The sequence below is a fragment of the Amblyraja radiata genome, chromosome 4 (assembly GCF_010909765.2).
Source record: "Amblyraja radiata isolate CabotCenter1 chromosome 4, sAmbRad1.1.pri, whole genome shotgun sequence".
Lineage (NCBI taxonomy): Eukaryota > Metazoa > Chordata > Chondrichthyes > Rajiformes > Rajidae > Amblyraja > Amblyraja radiata.
In genome coordinates, this window is record NC_045959.1 from 20708124 (window position 1) to 20726918 (window position 18795).

Consider the following 18795-nt stretch of genomic DNA (forward strand, 5'->3'; position numbering starts at 1 on the left):
TGCCATGCATCTGCCCACTCCCCCAACCTGTCTTCTTCTATTGTGTGGCGTGCACAGCCAAAAGTTGTTGGACAACTTGTTCTATTTTATCTTCCGTTTGTGCACATAGAGTTGATCGCATTAGTCGAAACAGGGCTGACCACGTGAAGGTTGCAATCTCCCACCCCGCCCCAACCTGTCCACGTCACCCTGCATTCACATAGCATCCTCCTCACAGTTCACACTGCCACCCAGCTTTGTGTCATCTGCAAATTTGCTAATGTTACTTTGAATCCCTTCATCCATATCATTGATGTATATTGTAAAGAGCTGCGGTCCCAGCACCGAGCCTTGCGGTACCCCACTAGTCACTGCTGTTGTATGTGACCGCTGGTAGGGTGGAAGGTGCGGACAAGGGGGACTCTGTCCTTGTTACAAGTGGGGGGATGGGGAGTGAGAGCAGTGCTACCCCACTAGTCACTAATCACTAGTCACTAGCCTGCCATTTTGAAAGGGACCTGTTAATCCCCACTCTTTGTTTCCTGTCTGCCAACCACTTCTCTATCCATGTCAGCACTCTACCCACAATACCATGTAACCTAATTTTGCCCACTAATCTCCTATGTGGGACCGTATCAAATGCTTTCTGAAAGTCCAGGTACACTACTACATCCACTGGCTCTCCCTTGTCCATTTTGCTAGTTACATCTTCAAAAAATTCCAGAAGATTAATCAAGCATGATTTCCCCTTCGTAAATCCATGCTGACTCGGACCAATCCTGTTACTGCTATCCAAATGTTCGGCTATTTCATCTTTTATAATTGACTCCAGCATCTTCCCCACCACCAATGTCAGGCTAACTGGTCTATAATTCCGTTTTCTCTCTCCCGCCTTTCTTAAAAAGTGGGATAACATTAGATAAAATTTGCGTCGCAACTTCATTCCCACCTCCTTGCGTATAACCTACTTGAACCCCTCCAATCTGGCTTTCGACCCCTCCATAGCACAGAAACTGCTCTCCTCAAAGTCCTCAACGACCTCCTCACCTCTGCTGACACTGGTTCCCTCAACATCCTCATCCTCCTCGACCTGAGCGCAGCCTTCGATACAGTGAACCATAACATCCTGCTCACCAGACTCAAGGACCTCGGCATTGAAGGCTCTGCACTCAGCTGGCTCCGTTCCTACCTTTCCAACAGATCCCACTTCATCTCTCTCCACAACCACACCTCTGCTACAGCCGCAGTCACTCAAGGCGTTCCCCAAGGCTCCGTACTCGGCCCCCTCCTCTTCATCATCTACATCCTCCCCCTTGGTCAGATACTCCGCCACTTCAATCTGGACTTCCACTGTTACGCTGATGACACCCAAATTTACCTTGGCACCAAATCCCCCCACAACCCCCCCCTCTCCCATATCAACTCCTGTTTGTCAGCTATAAAAACCTGGATGCAACATAATTTCCTCAAACTCAACAGCGATAAGACAGAATTCCTCCTCATAGGCTCCAAAGCCACACTCAGCAAAATCAATAACCCCACTCTCACCATCGACGGCACCACTGTCTCCCCATCTCCCCAGGCCCGCAACCTTGGCGTGATCTTTGATTCCACCCTCTCCCTTGAGCCTCACATCCGCCATGTCATTAAAACCTCCTTCTTTCATCTCCGCAACATCGCCAAACTCAGACCCTCTCTCACACCGCCTGCTGCTGAAAGACTCATCCATGCCTTCATCTCCTCCCGACTGGATTATTGCAACTCACTTCTCCTTGGCATCAGCTCCAACTACATCAACCGACTCCAACTGGTCCAGAACGCAGCCGCCCGACTCATCACCCACACCAAATCCTGGCATCACATCACTCCAGTCCTCAAAAAACTTCACTGGCTTCCCATCTCCCACCGGATCACCTACAAAATCCTGGTCCTCGCCTACAAAGCCCTCCACCATCTGGCCCCCACATATCTCACTGACCTCCTCTCCCCCTACCAACCCTCACGGTCCCTCAGATCCACATCAGCCGGTCTCCTCTCCATCCACAAGTCCAACCTCCGCAGTTTTGGGGACAGAGCCTTCTCCAGGGCAGCTCCCAGGCTCTGGAACTCCCTCCCCCAACTGATCCGCAATTCCGTGTCCCTCCCCATCTTCCAGTCCCGCCTCAAGACCCATCTCTTCACCTCTGCCTATCCTTAGCCCCACGTCCCCGTCCCTTTTCATCTGTGCATTAATTGCCTCATGCTGTGTTTTGTATTGAATTCTGTCTTTACTTTGTGTACTAGTCATGTCTCTACTATTTATTTCATTCCCCTTACATGTTTTTCCTATACATGCTCAATTTTTGTAAGGTGTCCTTGAGACTCTTGAAAGGCACCCATAAATAAAATGTATTATTATTATTATTATTAGCTACCCTCCAATCCACAGGAACTGATCCTGAGTCTATAGAACATTGGAAAATTATCACTAATACATCCATGATTTCTAGAGCCACTTCCTTAAGTACCCTGGGATGCAGACCATCAGGCCCTGGGGATTTATTAGCCTTCAGTCCCATCAGTCTATCCAACACCATTTCCTGTCTAATGTGGATTTCCTTCAGTTCCTCCGTCACTCCAGATCCTCTGCCCACTACTATATCAGGAAGATTGTTTGTGTCCTCCTTAGTGAAGACAGATCCAAAGTACCTATTCAACTCATCTGTCATTTCCTTGTTCCCCATAATAAGTTCACATTTTTCAGTCTTCAAGGGTCCAACTTTGGTCCTAATTTTTTCTTCTTTACATACCTAAAGAAGCTTTTACTATCCTGCTTTATATTCTTGGCTAGCTTACCTTCGTACCTCATCGTTTCTCCCCATATTGTCTTTTTGCTTATCTTCTGTTGTTCTTTAAACATTACCCAATCCCCTTACTTCCCGCTCATCTTTGCTACGTTGTACTTCTTCGCTTTAATTTTTATACTGTCTCTGACGTCCCTTGTCAGCCATGGTCCCCCCTTTCCCCCCTTTGAATCTTTCTTTCTTCCTCCTCGGAATGAACTGAACTAAAGAATGAGGACATCTCCGATGCATTGATTTGGAGATGAACGGTGCAGATGCGGCGTAGACGGAGGAATTGGGAGTAGGGAGATAGAGTCCTTACACGGTGGGAAGAAGTGTAGTTCAGATAACCATGGGAGTCAATGGGTTTATAGTAGATGTTGGTCAGTAATCTGTTACCTACGATGGAGAGAGTGAGGTCCAGAAACGGTAGGGAGATGTCGGAAATGGTCCAAGTGAATTTGAGTGCCGGATGGAAGTTAGTGGTGAAATGGATGAAGTCAGTGAGTTCTGCATGGGCGCAGGAGGTGGCACCAATGCAGTCGTCAATGTAGCGGAGATAAACTTGAATATCATTAGTAATCAACTCTGCTGATGCATTTCTACATTGACCTTTTTTAAATATCTACCAATATTACAGACAAACAGTGGCGGACTGGCCAGGGTGTCAGCTTGCCCGATGGCAAGTGGGCCCCTGATGAAGTGGGCCCCCTATATCAAGTGGGCCCCAGATGAAGTGGGCCTCCTTTGTCTCCTGACAACCAATATTTTTAGACCCAGTCCGCCACTGCAGGCAAAAATTGATATTTATTCACTACAAGACTTTAGTTGTACTAAAACTTATTCTTCACTGCTGGCAAAAGTAAATGGATTCAAATCAAATCAGAATATTTTAGCTGGAGGATAAATGTTCTTAAAAATATTTTCAATATGCATCAACATTCAATATGTATGCTGTTCATTGCTTTGAACATTTATTTGGGCATTGTGTGAAATGTTATGAACTGCAGACACATTTCTGTTTCTTCTAATTACGAGAAAGCACTGAAAATTGCTCACCATTTTTTTCTGATGTTCTCAAAAAGATCATGTCAGCAGGTATCCGCTGATTCTGAAATAAAAGATGACACAATTAAATACATCGATCCAAACTGACTGTATTTCAAAATATCTACTGAAGATGGAATTGCACTTCAATATTACACAGAATTTACAGGACAGCTAAATGATTTTCAGCCCTACATGACAGAAGAATTATCTGACCTTTCACTACATTCTGACCATTCTCCACATTCTAACACGATTCCTTTCCTCAAGTATCTATGTAGAAATTCACAAATGGACTGACTTTTTGATACATGAGCCCTTTCATATTCTCACCATTCCAGGGTAAAATAATGTGAATATGTTCTTCAATTTTAACTTCTTTTATGTCGACTGAATTTGAACTCCCCTCCAAGAACTGCCCATTCAAACCATAATTTTAAACGATACTAGACCAAGGGGAACCCATTGGTTGTGGGGGGGGGGGGGGGGGGGGGCCTGCGGCGTCACACACACACACACACTAACCACCCCACACACACACAGGTGAGGGAGGGTGATAGGGAGAGGGGGGAGGTGGAGGGGGGAGGTGGAGGGGGGAGAGGGGGAGGGGAGGGGGGGAGGGGGAGGGGAGTGGGGGAGAGAGGGGAGAGGGGGGGGGGGGAGAGAGGGGGAGGGAGAGAGAGAGAGAGAGAGAGAGAGAGAGAGAGAGAGAGAGAGAGAGAGAGAGAGAGAGAGAGAGAGAGGGTGGAGTGGGGGGGAGAGAGAGGGAGGGAGTGAGAGGGGGTAGTGAGAGGGGGGGAGTGGGAGGAGAGGGGGGCAAAGGGAGGGGGAGGGAGAGAGGGGAGTGGGGGAGAGTAGGTGAGAAGGGATGTGGAAGGGGAGGGGGAGGGGGAGGTGGAGGGAGAGGTGGAGGGAGGGCAGAGGGCTGGAGGGGGAGAGTGAGGGGGGGAAGGGAGGAGAGGAGGGGGAGAGAGGGGGAAGAGGGAAGGGGAGGGGGAAGGTGCGGGGCGCTGCCCTGCGGATGGACGGCCGAGTGCGAGTATTGACACAATCAGGGACTGCCTATATTGACAGTTTGCAGGCAGCCAATCATCAAGTTGATGTATTGCCAACTTTATCAACGGAGCACACGACCTCCAGCGGGGAACAGTGCCCAGCAGGCTGTGTGTGCAGCTGGCCGTGAGGAGCCGAGGCAGCTCGTGGAAAACAGTGCCCCTGCGCGTTGAATATTCTGCGCAGCTTGCCGCGAGGAGCAAAGGCATTGTGACGTCATCCAGCTCGTTAGATTTTAAAAAGATGTCAGACTGGTGAACAATTTTAGTAAAAAAAACTAAGGAAATAATGAATCAAATTTACAGATGAGGGGATTTTTGAAATCATGAGGTAAATCTCTAACGGAATATGTAAAGATTTCACCGTTACCACGTCGGGTATTCGAGATGTGAATCAAAGAAAAAGTTCAAGCAAGCAAACATCCCCACAAGTAAACATCCAAGATCAGTTTTTTATTTATATATATATAAATATATATATTATCTCAGTTTTTTCCTTCTGTAGCCTGTTCATCATTCCTGGCTGGTATAATTTAGTTCTGTTATCATATTAAACCTCTTTTGCCTCTTCATTTCAAGAGCGTTCAAGAGACTTTATTGTCATGTGTCCCAGATAGGACAATGAAATTCTTGCATGCTGCAGCACAACAGAATATTGTAGGCATAAATACAGAACAGTGTGTCCATATACCATAGAATATATACATACACACATAAATAAACAGATAAAGTGCAATAGGCTGTTATAGTTCAGAGTTTGTTTGAAGTTGTGTTCTGATGGCTGTGGGGAAGTAGCTGATCCTGAACCTGGATGTTGCAGATTTCAGGCTCCTGTACCTTCTGCCTGAAGGCAGTGGAGAGATGAGTGTGTGGCCAGGATGGTGTGGGCAGCCTTTTTGAGGCAGCGACTTCGATAGATCCCCTCGATGGTAGGGAGGTCAGAGCCAATGATGGACTGGGCAGTGTTTACAACTTTTTGCAGCCTTTTCCGCTCCTGGACGCTCAAGTTGCCGAACCAAGCCACGATGCAACCGGTCAGCATGCTCTCTACTGTGCACCTGTAGTAGTTCGAGAGGGTCCTCCTCGACATACCGACTCTCCATAATCTTCTCAGGAAGTAGAGGCGCTGATGTGCCTCCAGATGTTCCCAAAGCCGTTAAATATGTTTACTACAATGTCTTGGCCTTTGATATCTAGAAGTCAAACCAATGTTTTGTTTATATTTAGTTCTTTATCTTTTGTTTTATGATAGCAGTATATTGATAAGAGAACACGTGCCACTGGATTTCTTAGCACCTCTAACCCAATTTAATTTAATGTCCAAGGTGATATATTATATTAATCTTTAACTACCTTTTTCAATTGAAGTGATAACTATGAAGTGTTTTTGTAGGATATAAAGTACTTGCATATATGGTATTCTTGAGAATGCAAAAGCTTCTCGCAATATCTTTATATTGTAGCGTGGACTCTCAGAAGTCCAGCCAAAAACTAAGCGGACACAAGTTACGAGCAGTGTTTATTCTCTCCGATACCGTTCCCTACTCGAAGGTCACGGGCGTTGCCCGGCCTTAAATACCAACCCAGGTTCAAGCCCCATGACTAGGGGCTCTGGAGGGCGGCCACACCGAGAGGCCGCCCTCCAGAGCCGAGGGTTCATTGTGCCCATGGCTTGCCACCAGGTACCGCCACATGACCACCCCAGAAGCAGAGGCACCGAACCGGACGGGATGCCGAACGAGGCGGCCAGAACGCGTAGATACCACCCCACACCCTGGGGACTTGCTCGGTTCGGAAGAATCTCCGGGAGCCCGGGACGGCGGACGCCCGCAATGGGGTGGTTGAGCCACATGGACTGGCTCACTCAGGTCTAAGTGGGCCGGCTTCAAACGAGCCACAGACACAGATTAATGCCGGCCTCCCATGTCCAAATCAAATATAGCAGGCCTGTGCCGCAGCACACGAAAGGGACCTTGATACGGGCGCTGCAAAGGCGACCTGTGGGAGTCACGGCAAAGAAAGACGTATGGGCAGCCCATCAGCGGCAGTGGCACATGGGACGCGACGTTGGGATGGGAGACAGAGCGCCGACCCTTTCCCGCAAGCGGACCAGCACCGATGACGGCGGTTCCTAGGAGCAGGGACGAACTCCCCGGGGACGCTGAGCAGAGCAGCATACACCAACTCCGCGGAGAATGATGACAGATCCTCCTTGGGGGCCGTCCGAATCTCCAACAGGACAAGATACAAGATACATTTATTTGTCACATGTACCAATTGGTACAGTGAAATGCGTGGTCGCCATACAGCCATACAATAAAAAAGAGCACAGAACATGATAGTCTTTAACGCAGACATCCCCACACAGCGAGATCAAAGTTTCCCACTGTGAGGGAAGGCTCCAAAATTTAGTCATCCTCCTCTGTTGTCCTCCCGTGGGCGGGGGTCTCCCAAACCACCCACTGTCGCCGCAACGGGCGGCCCGATGTTCAGGCCCACTCGCCGGGGTGATGGAAGTCCGACATCAGGACTGGAGGACATCCTCAGCGGCTTGGACATCCGAATCGGCCACCTCCTATCGGAGTCCACGGCTCCCAAAGTCTACAGGACGCGCTGGGTGGAGATTCACCTCTGGCGGCCCTCAGCAAAGGGCCCCGCGGTGTTGAAGTCAGCGCCGCCCGCGCTGGAAGCTCTACGAACCACAGCTCCGATGTTCAAGAAACAGGCTCAACACTCCGGAGCTTCAACAGCGATCCAGGTAAAGCATCGCCCGCCCCGCAATGTATCCAGCACTGCACCGCCGCTGCTGAAGCTGTGGTCCGGGCAGGAAAGGCCGCTCCAATCCAGGTGGTCGCAAGGACGCGACTCGGAGAATAGTCGCATCCTCGCCAGGAAATTTCCCCCTTACCCTACCCCCCTCCCCCACATAGAAAAGCTAAAGTAATCTCCAAAACAAACTTTTAAAACTGACTAATAATAAAAAGACAGAAAAACAGACAGACTGTAGGCAGAGGCTGCCATCAATGCGGCGCCCCTAGTGGACCCATGGTAACTCGTCCATCCACCCAGGGCCCGTGAGACGAGCCTTCAGGGCAGTCTTCAGACAGGAGTGGAACCGCTCCACCAACCCATTCGACTGGGGATGTTACTCTGTCGAGTGGTGGAGCTGTGTCCCCAACAGGCGGGCCATGGCGGACCACAGTTCAGGCGTGAACTGGGTGAATTGGAACCCCAAAGCGGGCAATCCAAGTTGCCACGATGGCACGACTGCATTGAAGTGTCCTTGAGCGGGATTGCCTCCGGCCACCGCGTAAAATGGTCAACCACCGTAAGCAGGTACGAAACACCACGGGACGGAGGCAGTGGCCCCACGATGTCCACGTGTACGTGATCGAACCGCCGGCGTGGTACTACGAATACTTGAACAGGCACCTGTACGTGTCGATGCACCTTCGATGTCTGGCACGGGATGCACGCCCGGGCCCAGCGAGCGATTTGCTTCTGAAATCCGTGCCACCGTGCAGACACCATAGCCATCGCGGCCCGGATGGATGGGTGGGCCAGCCCATGGATCACCTCAAACATGCGACGGCGCCAGGCTGCCGGAACGATAGGCCTCGGCTGACCCGTGGATACGTCGCAGAGGATGGAACCCGAGGAACCCAACGGCACGTCCTCAAGCACCAAGCCGGAGATCACGATGCGGTACGCCAGCATCTCATCGTCCGCCAGCTGGGCCACCACCAAGGCAGAGTAATCTATTCCCGATGCCAGGTTAAGCAGGACAGAACAAGGTATCCGCCACTAGGTTGCATTTCCCAGCGATGTGTTGGACGTCCGTTGCATACTTTGAAATAGCCGCCAGCAGGCGCTGCTGGCGGGAAGACCAAGGATCCGAAAATTTGGCTAAAGCAAGCGTGAGAGGCTTGTGGTCCATGAAGGCTACGAAGTTACGGCCCTCGAGGAAGTACCGGAAGTGCCGCACTGCATGGTGTGAGGCGAGCAACTCCCGGTCGAAAGCGCTGTAGCGCTGTTCCGCAGCGCTCAGGTGACGTCTAAAGCAGGCGAGAGGCCGCAAACGGCCGTTAACCGACTTCCAAAATGCCATGGACCGCAGACTCCAAGGTATCCACGGTAAGGGCTGTGGGGGCGTCGCCCGACGGATGCACGAGCATAGTCGCCCGAGCCAAGGCCTCCTTCGCCCCTTCAAACGCCGCCGTGGCGACAACGTCCCACTGTATCTCCCGTTGCTTGCCTGTCAGCAACTGGGAAAGCGGCGCAATATTTTGGCAGCCGCTGGAACGAACCGGTGGTAGAATGTTTCCATCCCTATGAATTCCCGGAGGCCATGTACTGTAGCAGGCCGCGGGAACTGGCGGATTGCCTCAACCCTGTCCGACAGAGGTACTGTTCTGTGCCGTGTCACCTGATGCCCCAGGAAGTTGATGGCCCGGAGGCCGAACTGGCACTTGCCAGGGTTAATTACGAGGCCATGGTCACTGAGGCGCTGGAAAAGTAGACGCAGGTGGTCGCAGTGTTCCTCTCGCGAGCGCCTTGCCACGAGGATGCCATCCAAGTAGACAAAGAGGAAGTCGAGCCCGCACCCCATGGTGTCCATCAGGCGCCGAAAGGCCTGCGCAGCGTTCTTGAGGCCAAAGGGCATCCACAGGAACTCGAACAACCCGAACGGGGTAATAATTGCCATCTTGGGGACATCCTCCGGTCGCACGGGGATCTGGTGATATCCCTGGACTAGGTCGATCTTGGAGAAGAACCTAGCCCCGGCCAGATGGGCTGAGAAGTCCTGTATGTGGGGAATGGGGTAACGATCAGCGGTCATGGCCTCGTTATGGCGGCGGTATTCCCTGTAATGAGTCGAGTCGTACACACATCAAGGTACAACACATATTTATTAAAGTATACTTACAGCGTTGCTCTGCAGGACATTACAGTAACTAGCAGCTACTCAGACTGAATTAAGTAAGTGAACTCCTGGTAATGTAAATCGCATAGTAGGCGGAGCTACTACTAACAAGCACTACAATCGATTAGTAGGAAATAACCAATCTATATCTTTCCTTGTAGAAACAAAATAAAGCATAGATACGTGGATACATGATGACCAAACAATACAGTAGCTAAAACGCTAATAACTCATATGAGGAAGTATAGATGGTCACACAAAATTGCCGTATCTAATGGGTGGCCTGCTGGTCTGTCCGGCGCGTGTGCTGTACGAATCCGCATCTCCTCCTTTCACCGGTGAAGTGATTGGGGAGGGGATCGGGGATGTGACCTGGGACGGCACCAGAGACCCGCCGAGTGGAGGTGGTGAAATAGGCGAGCTGGGCATTGAACACCGTGGAGAGGCCGCGTGGGACACAGTCTTTGGCAGTGGAACAGTCGGCCGGTAGTGGGAGGGTATACAAAACGCGTATTCGCAGGACGCGGGTCCTTTACAGGAAGGAGATGTTGACGATTGCATCTGTAAATGGCCCCTTCCGCGCTTACCAGTCAGGAGCACAGTTCTTTGGCAGGGCTGTGGATGTGACCCAGACAGCCATAGCCCTTGTTGGTCTGGATGCGAACAACCTGTCCACTGGAGAGAGGTTTAGTCACAAAACGCTTTTGTGCATCACGCTTGAATTGTAGTTGTTTCTGGACCGCGGGCGGAGATCGGACCCGGGCTGCAAAAGCTGTTGTGGTACAGGCAGGGCAGCACGGGTTTGACGAGACAGGACGGGTTTGGGCTGGAGAATCCAGTATGGGATCCCTGGCAATGTTCCTTAAATTGTGCAGCTCCAGGTAGTCGTCAGGTTTAGCAAGATAAGAACGCTCCATTAATTGTTTTGCGCCTCGGACGGCCCGTTGGACAGCGGAAACTCAGGGCTGCTGGTGATATGTCGAAAGTCCCATCGTTGAGCGAAGTTTTTGAAAAGCTGGCTGGTGAACTGACTGTCGTTGTCGGATAGAAGGCGTGCAGGGGAATCGTGCATGGAGAAATGGCGTTGCAACTTCTGGATAACTGCTTCAGATGTGATGGTTTGGCGTAGGTCAATGTCAAACCAGCCCGAATACGAGTCAACAAGAACCAGATAGTTTTTCCCCATGTCATTCGAACATGTCGGTGGCTAAAGTGGACCACGGTAGAGGAGGAAGCGGGTGCGGCAGTAAGGGCTGCTTCTGCTGGTGTGGCGTCAGGCTTTTGCAGATGGCGCAGACTTCAGTTTTGTCACGTATGTATTTGGTCATGCCAGGCCAGTAAAATGTGCTCTGTGCCCTTGTAAGGTTGCCTCCACACCGGGGTGGCCCCTGTGGACAGCATCTAAGTACTTGTCCCGGAGAAAGGCTGGGACAACTGCTTTGTGACCCTTGACTTTTATCCTGTTCTGTAACACCAGTTCATCACGAACCAGGAAGTACGGGCAGATCGCGAGCGGGGTGGTGTTGTTTATCCGGCCAGCCACGCCGTTGACAGCAATTGTAAAGTTTCGTCAGCAGCCGTGTGCTCTGCCAGGCTGCTTAGGCAACCAGTGGGAACATACGATACCTTCATTACTGAGAACTGGTCCTGTTCAGAGTGCTGTTGTTCGCTGGTTTTGCGTGGGGCCCTTGATAGCGTGTCAGCTGTGTGCATGTCCTTGCCTTTTTTGTAGACAATGTTGAAATCACAACGCTGCAGCTGTATCATCATCCATTGTAGGCGAGCCGGAGCGGCATGAATGGGTTTATTCAAGACAGTGACCAGCGGCTGGTGGTCTCTTTTTATTGTCACAGACTTCCCAAAAATAAAGTATTTGAATTTAGTGCAGGCGAAAACCACTGCAAGCAATTCTTTTTCAATCTGAGTGTAACGTTGTTTAGCATCGGTCAGTGTGCAAGAGGCATATGAAACAGGCTTGCAGTTGCCATCAGTAGTGGTCTGCAGGCAAGCAGCGCCAAGTCCGTACTGGGACGCATCACATGTGAGTGTTACTGGTAACTCCAAAGCGATGTAGGCGAGGGTGGGTGCGCTGGCCAGCTGCAACTTGAGGATATCAAAAGCTCTTTGGTGCTGCGGATACCAGGACCATGCAGTGTCTTTATGTGTCAGTTCCTGCAGGGGGACAGATACATCACTGAGGTTGGGAATAAATTTCCCCAGGTAGTTGACCATTCCAAGGAACCTTTGTAGACTCGTAACGTCAGTAGGAACCGGCATTTCGTTGATAGCAACAGTTTTTGATGGGTCTGGTCTGAGACCATCACTTGTGAAAATATGTCCGACGTAGGTAACTTCAGGGACCCGAAACTTGCACTTCAGGGGATTGAGTTTGACCTGAATCTCTTTGGTACGGTCCAGCACTCACTTCAGATTGGCGTCATGCTCAGCCAAGTCATGCCCGTAAACGAGAATGTAATCAAAAATGATGGCACATGGATACCCCGCAAACAGTTGTTCCATGGTGCCCTGGAAAACATCACTGGCAGAGTTGATGCCAAAGGGCATTCTCAGGAATTTGTTACGACCGAATGGGGTGCCGAACATAGTAAGGTTGGACGAGTCTGGGACCAGCGCAATCTGCCAAAATGAGCTTTTGGCATCCAGAACGGAAAACACTGATGCGTTGCCTATTTGAGCAGCAACTTCCTCTACCGTTCGCATAGGGTAGTGTGGGCATTTCATTGCTGTGTTGAGGTCCATGGGGTTGATGCAGATACGGATTTCTTCCTTGTTTTTCTTTGTTGCAACCACCCAGTCAGATTATTCAGTAACTTCAGCAATGAAACCCAGGTAGACCATCCGCTTGAGCTCATTGTGTACTCTGTCGTGCGTGGCATGCGAAACACGATGTGGTGCTCAAACCACAGGAGTGACGTTGGGATCAACGGCGATGTTGTACTTGACGGGCAGCTTACCAAGCTCATCATTAAACAGTTCTATATATTGAGAGAGTATTTGCTGAGTGGGGCCCCCAGCGAGAAAGAGTTGATGGACAGCACTGCCAAAGTAGACTAGGCTTAGATCGTGGCATGTATTGATACCACGCAGTTACAGAATCCCCTTTGACGATATAAAACTTAAGGGTATGAGACTGCGAGTCTATGATGCAGTTTAAATCAGTTTCTCCAAGCAAGTGTAGAATATCACCACCGTTGCGTGGCCGAGGCCTTTTCAACATGTTCAGCATTACGTATGTTTTTAAACTCAGATAACGAGATGACATTACACTTTGCTCCCGTATCAGTTATAATGGGTGACTTCAATCTACATATAGATTGGGTGAATCAAATTGGCAGGGGTGCTGAGGAAGTGGATTTCTTGGAATGTATGCGGGATAGTTTTCTAAACCAACGTGTAGAGGAACCAACGAGAGAGCAGGCTATTCTAGACTGGGTATTGAGTAATAAGGAAGGGTTAGTTAGCAGTCTTGTTGTGCGTGGCCCCTTGGGCAAGAATGACCATAATATGGTTGAGTTCTTCATTAGGATGGAGTGTGACATTGTTAATTCAGAAACAAGCGTCCTGAACTTAAAGAAAGGTGACTTTGAGGGTATGAGACGTGAATTGGCCAAGATAGACTGGCAATTGATTCTTAAAGGGTTGTCGGTGGATATGCAATGGAAGGTATTTAAAGACAGCATGGATGAACTACAACAATTGTTCATCCCAGTTTGGCAAAAGAATAAATCAGGGAAGGTAGTGCATCCGTGGATAACAAGGGAAATCAGGGATAGTATCAAAACAAAAGATGAAGCATATAAATTAGCCAGAAAAAGCAGCCAGAGGACTGGTAGCGGTCCAGCAGAGGAGGACAAAAGGCTTAATTAAGGAAATGGAAAATAGATTATGAAACAAAACTGGCAGGGAACATAAAAACTGACTGCAAAAGTTTTTATGGATATGTGAAGAGGAAAAGATTAGTTAAAACAAATGTAGGTCCCTTGCAGTCAGAAACAGGCGAATTGATCATGGGGAACAAGGACATGGCAGACCAATTGAATAACTACTTTGGTTCTGTCTTCACTAAGGAAGTCTTAAATAATCTGCCTGAAATAGCAAGGGACCAGGGGTTCAATGAGATGGAGGTACTGAGTGAAATCCAGGTTAGCCGGGAAGTGGTGTTAGCTAAATTGAATGGATTAAAGGGCGATAAATCTCCAGGGCCAGATAAGTTGCATCCCAGAGTACTTAAGGAAGTAGCCGCAGAAATAGTGGATGCATTAGCGATAATTTTTCAAAACTCTTTAGATTCTGGAGTAGTTCCTGAGGACTGGAGGGTAGCTAATGTAACCCCACTTTTTAAAAAGGGAGGGAGAGAGAAAACAAGGAATTACAGACCAGTTAGTCTAACATCAGTGGTGGGGAAAATTCTGGAGTCAGTTATTAAAGATGGGATAGCAGCACATTTGGAAAGTGGTGAATTCATTGGACAAAGTCAGCATGGATTTATGAAAGGTAAATCATGTCTCACGAATCTTACAGAATTTTTCAAGGATGTAACTAGTAGAGTGGATAAGGGAGAACCAGTGGATGTGTTATATCTGGACTTTCAGAAGGCTTTCGACAAGGTCCCACATAAGAGATTAGTATGCAAACTTAAAGCACACGGTATTGGGGGTTCAGTATTGATGTGGATAGAGAACTGGCTGGCAGACAGGAAGCAAAGAGTAGGAGTAAACGGGTCCTTTTCAGAATGGCAGGCAGTGACTAGTGGGGTACCGCAAGGCTCAGTGCTGGGACCCCAGCTATTTACAATATACATTAATGATCTCGTGAGGGAATTGAATGCAACATCTCCAAGTTTGCAGATGACACAAAGCTGGGGGGCAGTGTTAGCTGTGAGGAGGATGCTAGGAGGCTGCAAGGTGACTTGGACAGGTTGGGTGAGTGGGCAAATGCATGGCAAATGCAGTATAATGTGGATAAATGTGAGGTTATCCACTTTGGTGGCAAAAGCAGGAAAGTAGACTATTGTCTGAATGGTGGCCGATTAGGAAAAGGGGAGATGCAACGAGACCTGGGTGTCATGGTACACCAGTCATTGAAAGTAGGCATGCAGGTGCAGCAGGCAGTGAAGAAAGCAAATGGTATGTTAGCATTCATAGCAAAAGGATTTGAGTATAGGAGCAGGGAGGTTCTACTGCAGTTGTACAGGGTCTTGGTGAGACCACACCTGGAGTATTTTGGTCTCCTAATCTGAGGAAAGACATTCTTGCCATAAAGGGAGTACAGAGAAGGTTCACCAGACTGATTCCTGGGATGGCAAGACTTTCATATGAAGAAAGACTGGATAAACTCGGATTGTACTCGCTAGAATTTAGAAGCTTGAGGGGGGATCTTATAGAAACGTACAAAATTCTTAAGGGGTTGGACAGGCTAGATGCAGGAAGATTATTCCAGATATTGGGGAAGTCCAAAACTAGGGGTCACAGTTTAAGGATAAGAGGGAAGTCTTTTAGGACCGAGATGAGAAAATCATTTTTTACACAAAGAGTGGTGAATCTGTGGAATTCTCTGCCACAGAAGGTAGTTGAGGCCAGTTCATTGGCTATATTTAAGAGGGAGTTAGATGTGGCCCTTGTGGCTAAAGGGATCAGGGGGGTATGGAGAGAAGGCAGGTACAGGGTACTGCGTTGGATGATCAGCCATGATCATATTGAATGGCGGTGCAGGCTCGAAGAGCCGAATGGCCTACTCCTGCACCTATTTTCTATGTTTCTATGTATCAATCTTAGCGATCACAGGCTTGTTATTCACAATCATGGTGACTTCAGGGTCAAGCTGCTCGTTAGAGAAAGGGAGGAGGGAGTGGATGGCTGAACTGTTATCTTCACTTTCAGATAGCTGAGCGGGGAATAGCTCCTCGAGCTCTTGGCTTTCGTTATCAGCAAGCTCATGTTGTAACAGGTGCAAACTCATCCTTGGGACGGATTGAGTCGCATGGGAATGGCAACATCTTACAAAGTGGTTGAATTTCTTACAGAAATTGCAAGTTTTATCATAAGCAATACAGAACTCCCGACCCGGAGCATGAGAATAGTTACAATTAGGACATTGGCATCAGACCTTTGCTGCTGCCAGGCAGGGGAAGGCTGCGGATGCTTGAAATGACAGGAGGTGTCTGTAAGATTAACACTATATTGGGGGCGCTGCCCAGAGGTCACAGACTTAGTGTGAGAAGCCGTTATCTCAGCAATCCGACAGGCGTGTTCGGCTTCATTTAGAGTCAGTTCAGTGTTACGAAGTAATTCATCTCTCACCTTGTCACTGAGCATACCTCCAAGCGAGCTTGTCCAGTTCATCGCATAAATTTTGAAAATGACAGCGTGCAGCCATGTCTTTTAAGTCGCTGATAAAGCACTCTATTAGTTCGCCAACTTGCTGCATACAAGCAAAAAACTTGGTGCGTTCGATTATTGAGTTCGTTGGAAGGTCGCACAACTGTCTAAACTTTGCAAGCAGGACAGCAGGGTCATCAATCGTTTCTGCAGGCACTTAGATCAGGCCGTTGGGGTCTTAAACAGCAGGCTCAAAAGTAAAACGGTCCGCACGTTTCATTGCCTCAGGGCCAGCCAGGTTTAGTAGCACGGAAGCACGTACATCTGGAGGATCGTTGCAATGAACAATACGAATGTAATGAATGTAGTCACGCTCGAAAAGGTGCCAGCGTTCAGCAATGTCAGTCACATAGTAGGCGGGGAGCTACTACTAACAAGCACTACAATTGGTTAGTCGGAAATGACCAATCTACAGTCCCCACACAGCCCCATGTGCAGCAGGGAGGCCCATGGGCTATTGGAGCATCGAACGATGCCCATGGCCTCCATGCTCCGAAACTCCGCCTTGGCTATGAGGAGCTTGTCGGGAGCAAGCCTGTGGGCGCGGGCGTGGAGTGGTGGACCGGATGTCAGAATATGGTGCATGACATCATGCCTCAGGCTGGCCGAGCAGAACTTGGGGGTGATAATGTCCAGAAACTCAGCCAGTACCTGGGTGTAGACATTGTCCACCGTCGCTACGGGGTTGCTGACCGGCACTGTGGGCGCAGTAGAGTGCAAGATCTTCTCGAACGGTGACGCGTGGACGAGACTTTGGCCCCTCACGTCCACGAGCGAATGCGCTCGCAAGAAATCTGCGGCCAGCATCGGCTGGGCCACGTCCGCGATGATGAATGGCCAGGTGAAATGGCACGCTCCGAATATGACGGGAACCGTGCGGAAGCCATATATGCGGATTGAACTGCCATTCGCAGCAGTTAATGGGGGGGGGGGGGGGGGGGGGGGGGCCCTCTTACCAGTAGGAATGTCCAGTCCAGATGGGGGCAAAATGCTGACCTCCATCCCGGTGTCCACCAAGCACCTGAGTCTCGAGCGCCGGTCCCAGACATACAGGCGATGGATCCTGCCGGCCACCGCGGTGACAATCGGCGGCCGGCACTGTAGTTTCCCAGAAACGAACATAGCTGGCGACATTGGCGGGCCATTGAACCCCAGCGTCGGTGGTAAAAACACCACATCCTTCTCCATGGATCTCCTGGGTACTGCTCAGCTATCCTCCACTCCTGTGCCACTTGTCTGGTCTGTGGCTCTTGTGGGCGTGGTCCTGGGTCACTGGGCCTTCCAGGGTACCGAATCGACCCAGTCCAGCGACTCCGGAGATTCCAGGGATTCCAGTGCACCCACTTGCTGCCGGTCGGACAACCACAGCTCGTCGGCGCCCGCCGCTATTCTGATCAGATCCTCAAAGCTCTCCCCCGAGAGCTGCCAGTGGATGTCGCGCGGCAACTGCTGCAGCTAAGTAAATTCAAAAAGCGGGCAGGGCTGGTGGTCGCCCATGAGTGTGAGCATCTCGCTCATGAGGGCCGTGGACTTTCGGTCGCCGAGCCTACCCATGTTGAGGACCCAACACGCGCGCTCCATTCGGCTCAGCCCGTAGATCCGGAGCAGCAGCTCCTTGAGGCCCGTGTACTTACCCACCGCCGGCGGATTATCGACGTACGGTATGACCCAACCAGCCATCTCATGATCAAGAGCGCTTACCACATAGTGGTAACGGGTCTCGTCGGCCGTTACGCTGCGGATGTAGAATTGGGACTCGGCCTGTCGGAAACCAAACCCCGGGCAGCGAGGTCCAAAATGTAGGCAGTTTCAGGGAGACCGCATTGAGTTTGGCCACGTTGGCCTTGTAGGCGGCAGCGGCGGAATGCTTTTTTTTTTTCCAAATTTCCCTTCCAGGATTACACTCCTGGGCGTCGGGGTCACCAGTGTAGTGGGGGCTAGCAGGAGTCCAGCCAAAAACTAAGCGGACACAAGTTGTGTGTACGAGACGTGTTTATTCTCTCCATTACAGCTCCCTACTCCTTGAAGGTCACGGGCGATGCCCGGCCTTAAATATCAACCCAGGTACAAACCCCGTGACTAACGCCTCCCAAAACGAGACGATGAAAAATCACCGTACATTAGTTCAATCTTTAGAATTTGCTGGTCAGTTTTGTTTAGAGATACAGCGTAGAAACAGGCCCTTAGTCCTAACGAGCAACAATCACTCGTACATTAGTTCTATCCTACATACAAGGGTAAACCCACAGAAGCCAATCACCTTATGAACTGGCACATCTTTGGAACATGGAAGGAAACGGGAGCACCCTGAGGAAACCCATACGGTACAGGGAGAACGTGCAAATTCCGTACAGACAGCACCCAAAGTCAAGATCGAACCCAGGTCTCTGGTGCTGTTAGGCAGCAACTCTACCTCTGTGCCACTTTGCCGCACTTGAATACCACAAGTGTGGCACAATGCCACACTAGATCACATTTTGCCTTGATGGCCAGAAAATAAAGTTCCTTCAAAAGACTTTCAATTTAAGAACGATTTCCTGAATTGTTTAGAAATAATTCCTTTTTTATGAAGC

General features: G+C 49.8%; 1 protein-coding gene across 3 annotated transcripts in view; it reads right to left on the reverse strand.

The window, feature by feature from the left end:
- Window positions 1–18795, reverse strand: part of atp9b (ATPase phospholipid transporting 9B (putative)) — a 341291-nt gene that overhangs the window by 233865 nt on the left and 88631 nt on the right. For all 3 annotated transcript variants that reach the window (XM_033019057.1, XM_033019056.1, XM_033019058.1), the window contains one exon: window positions 3861–3912. In XM_033019057.1, the coding sequence (XP_032874948.1) occupies window positions 3861–3912 (52 nt within the window). The remainder of the gene's footprint in view (window positions 1–3860; window positions 3913–18795) is intronic.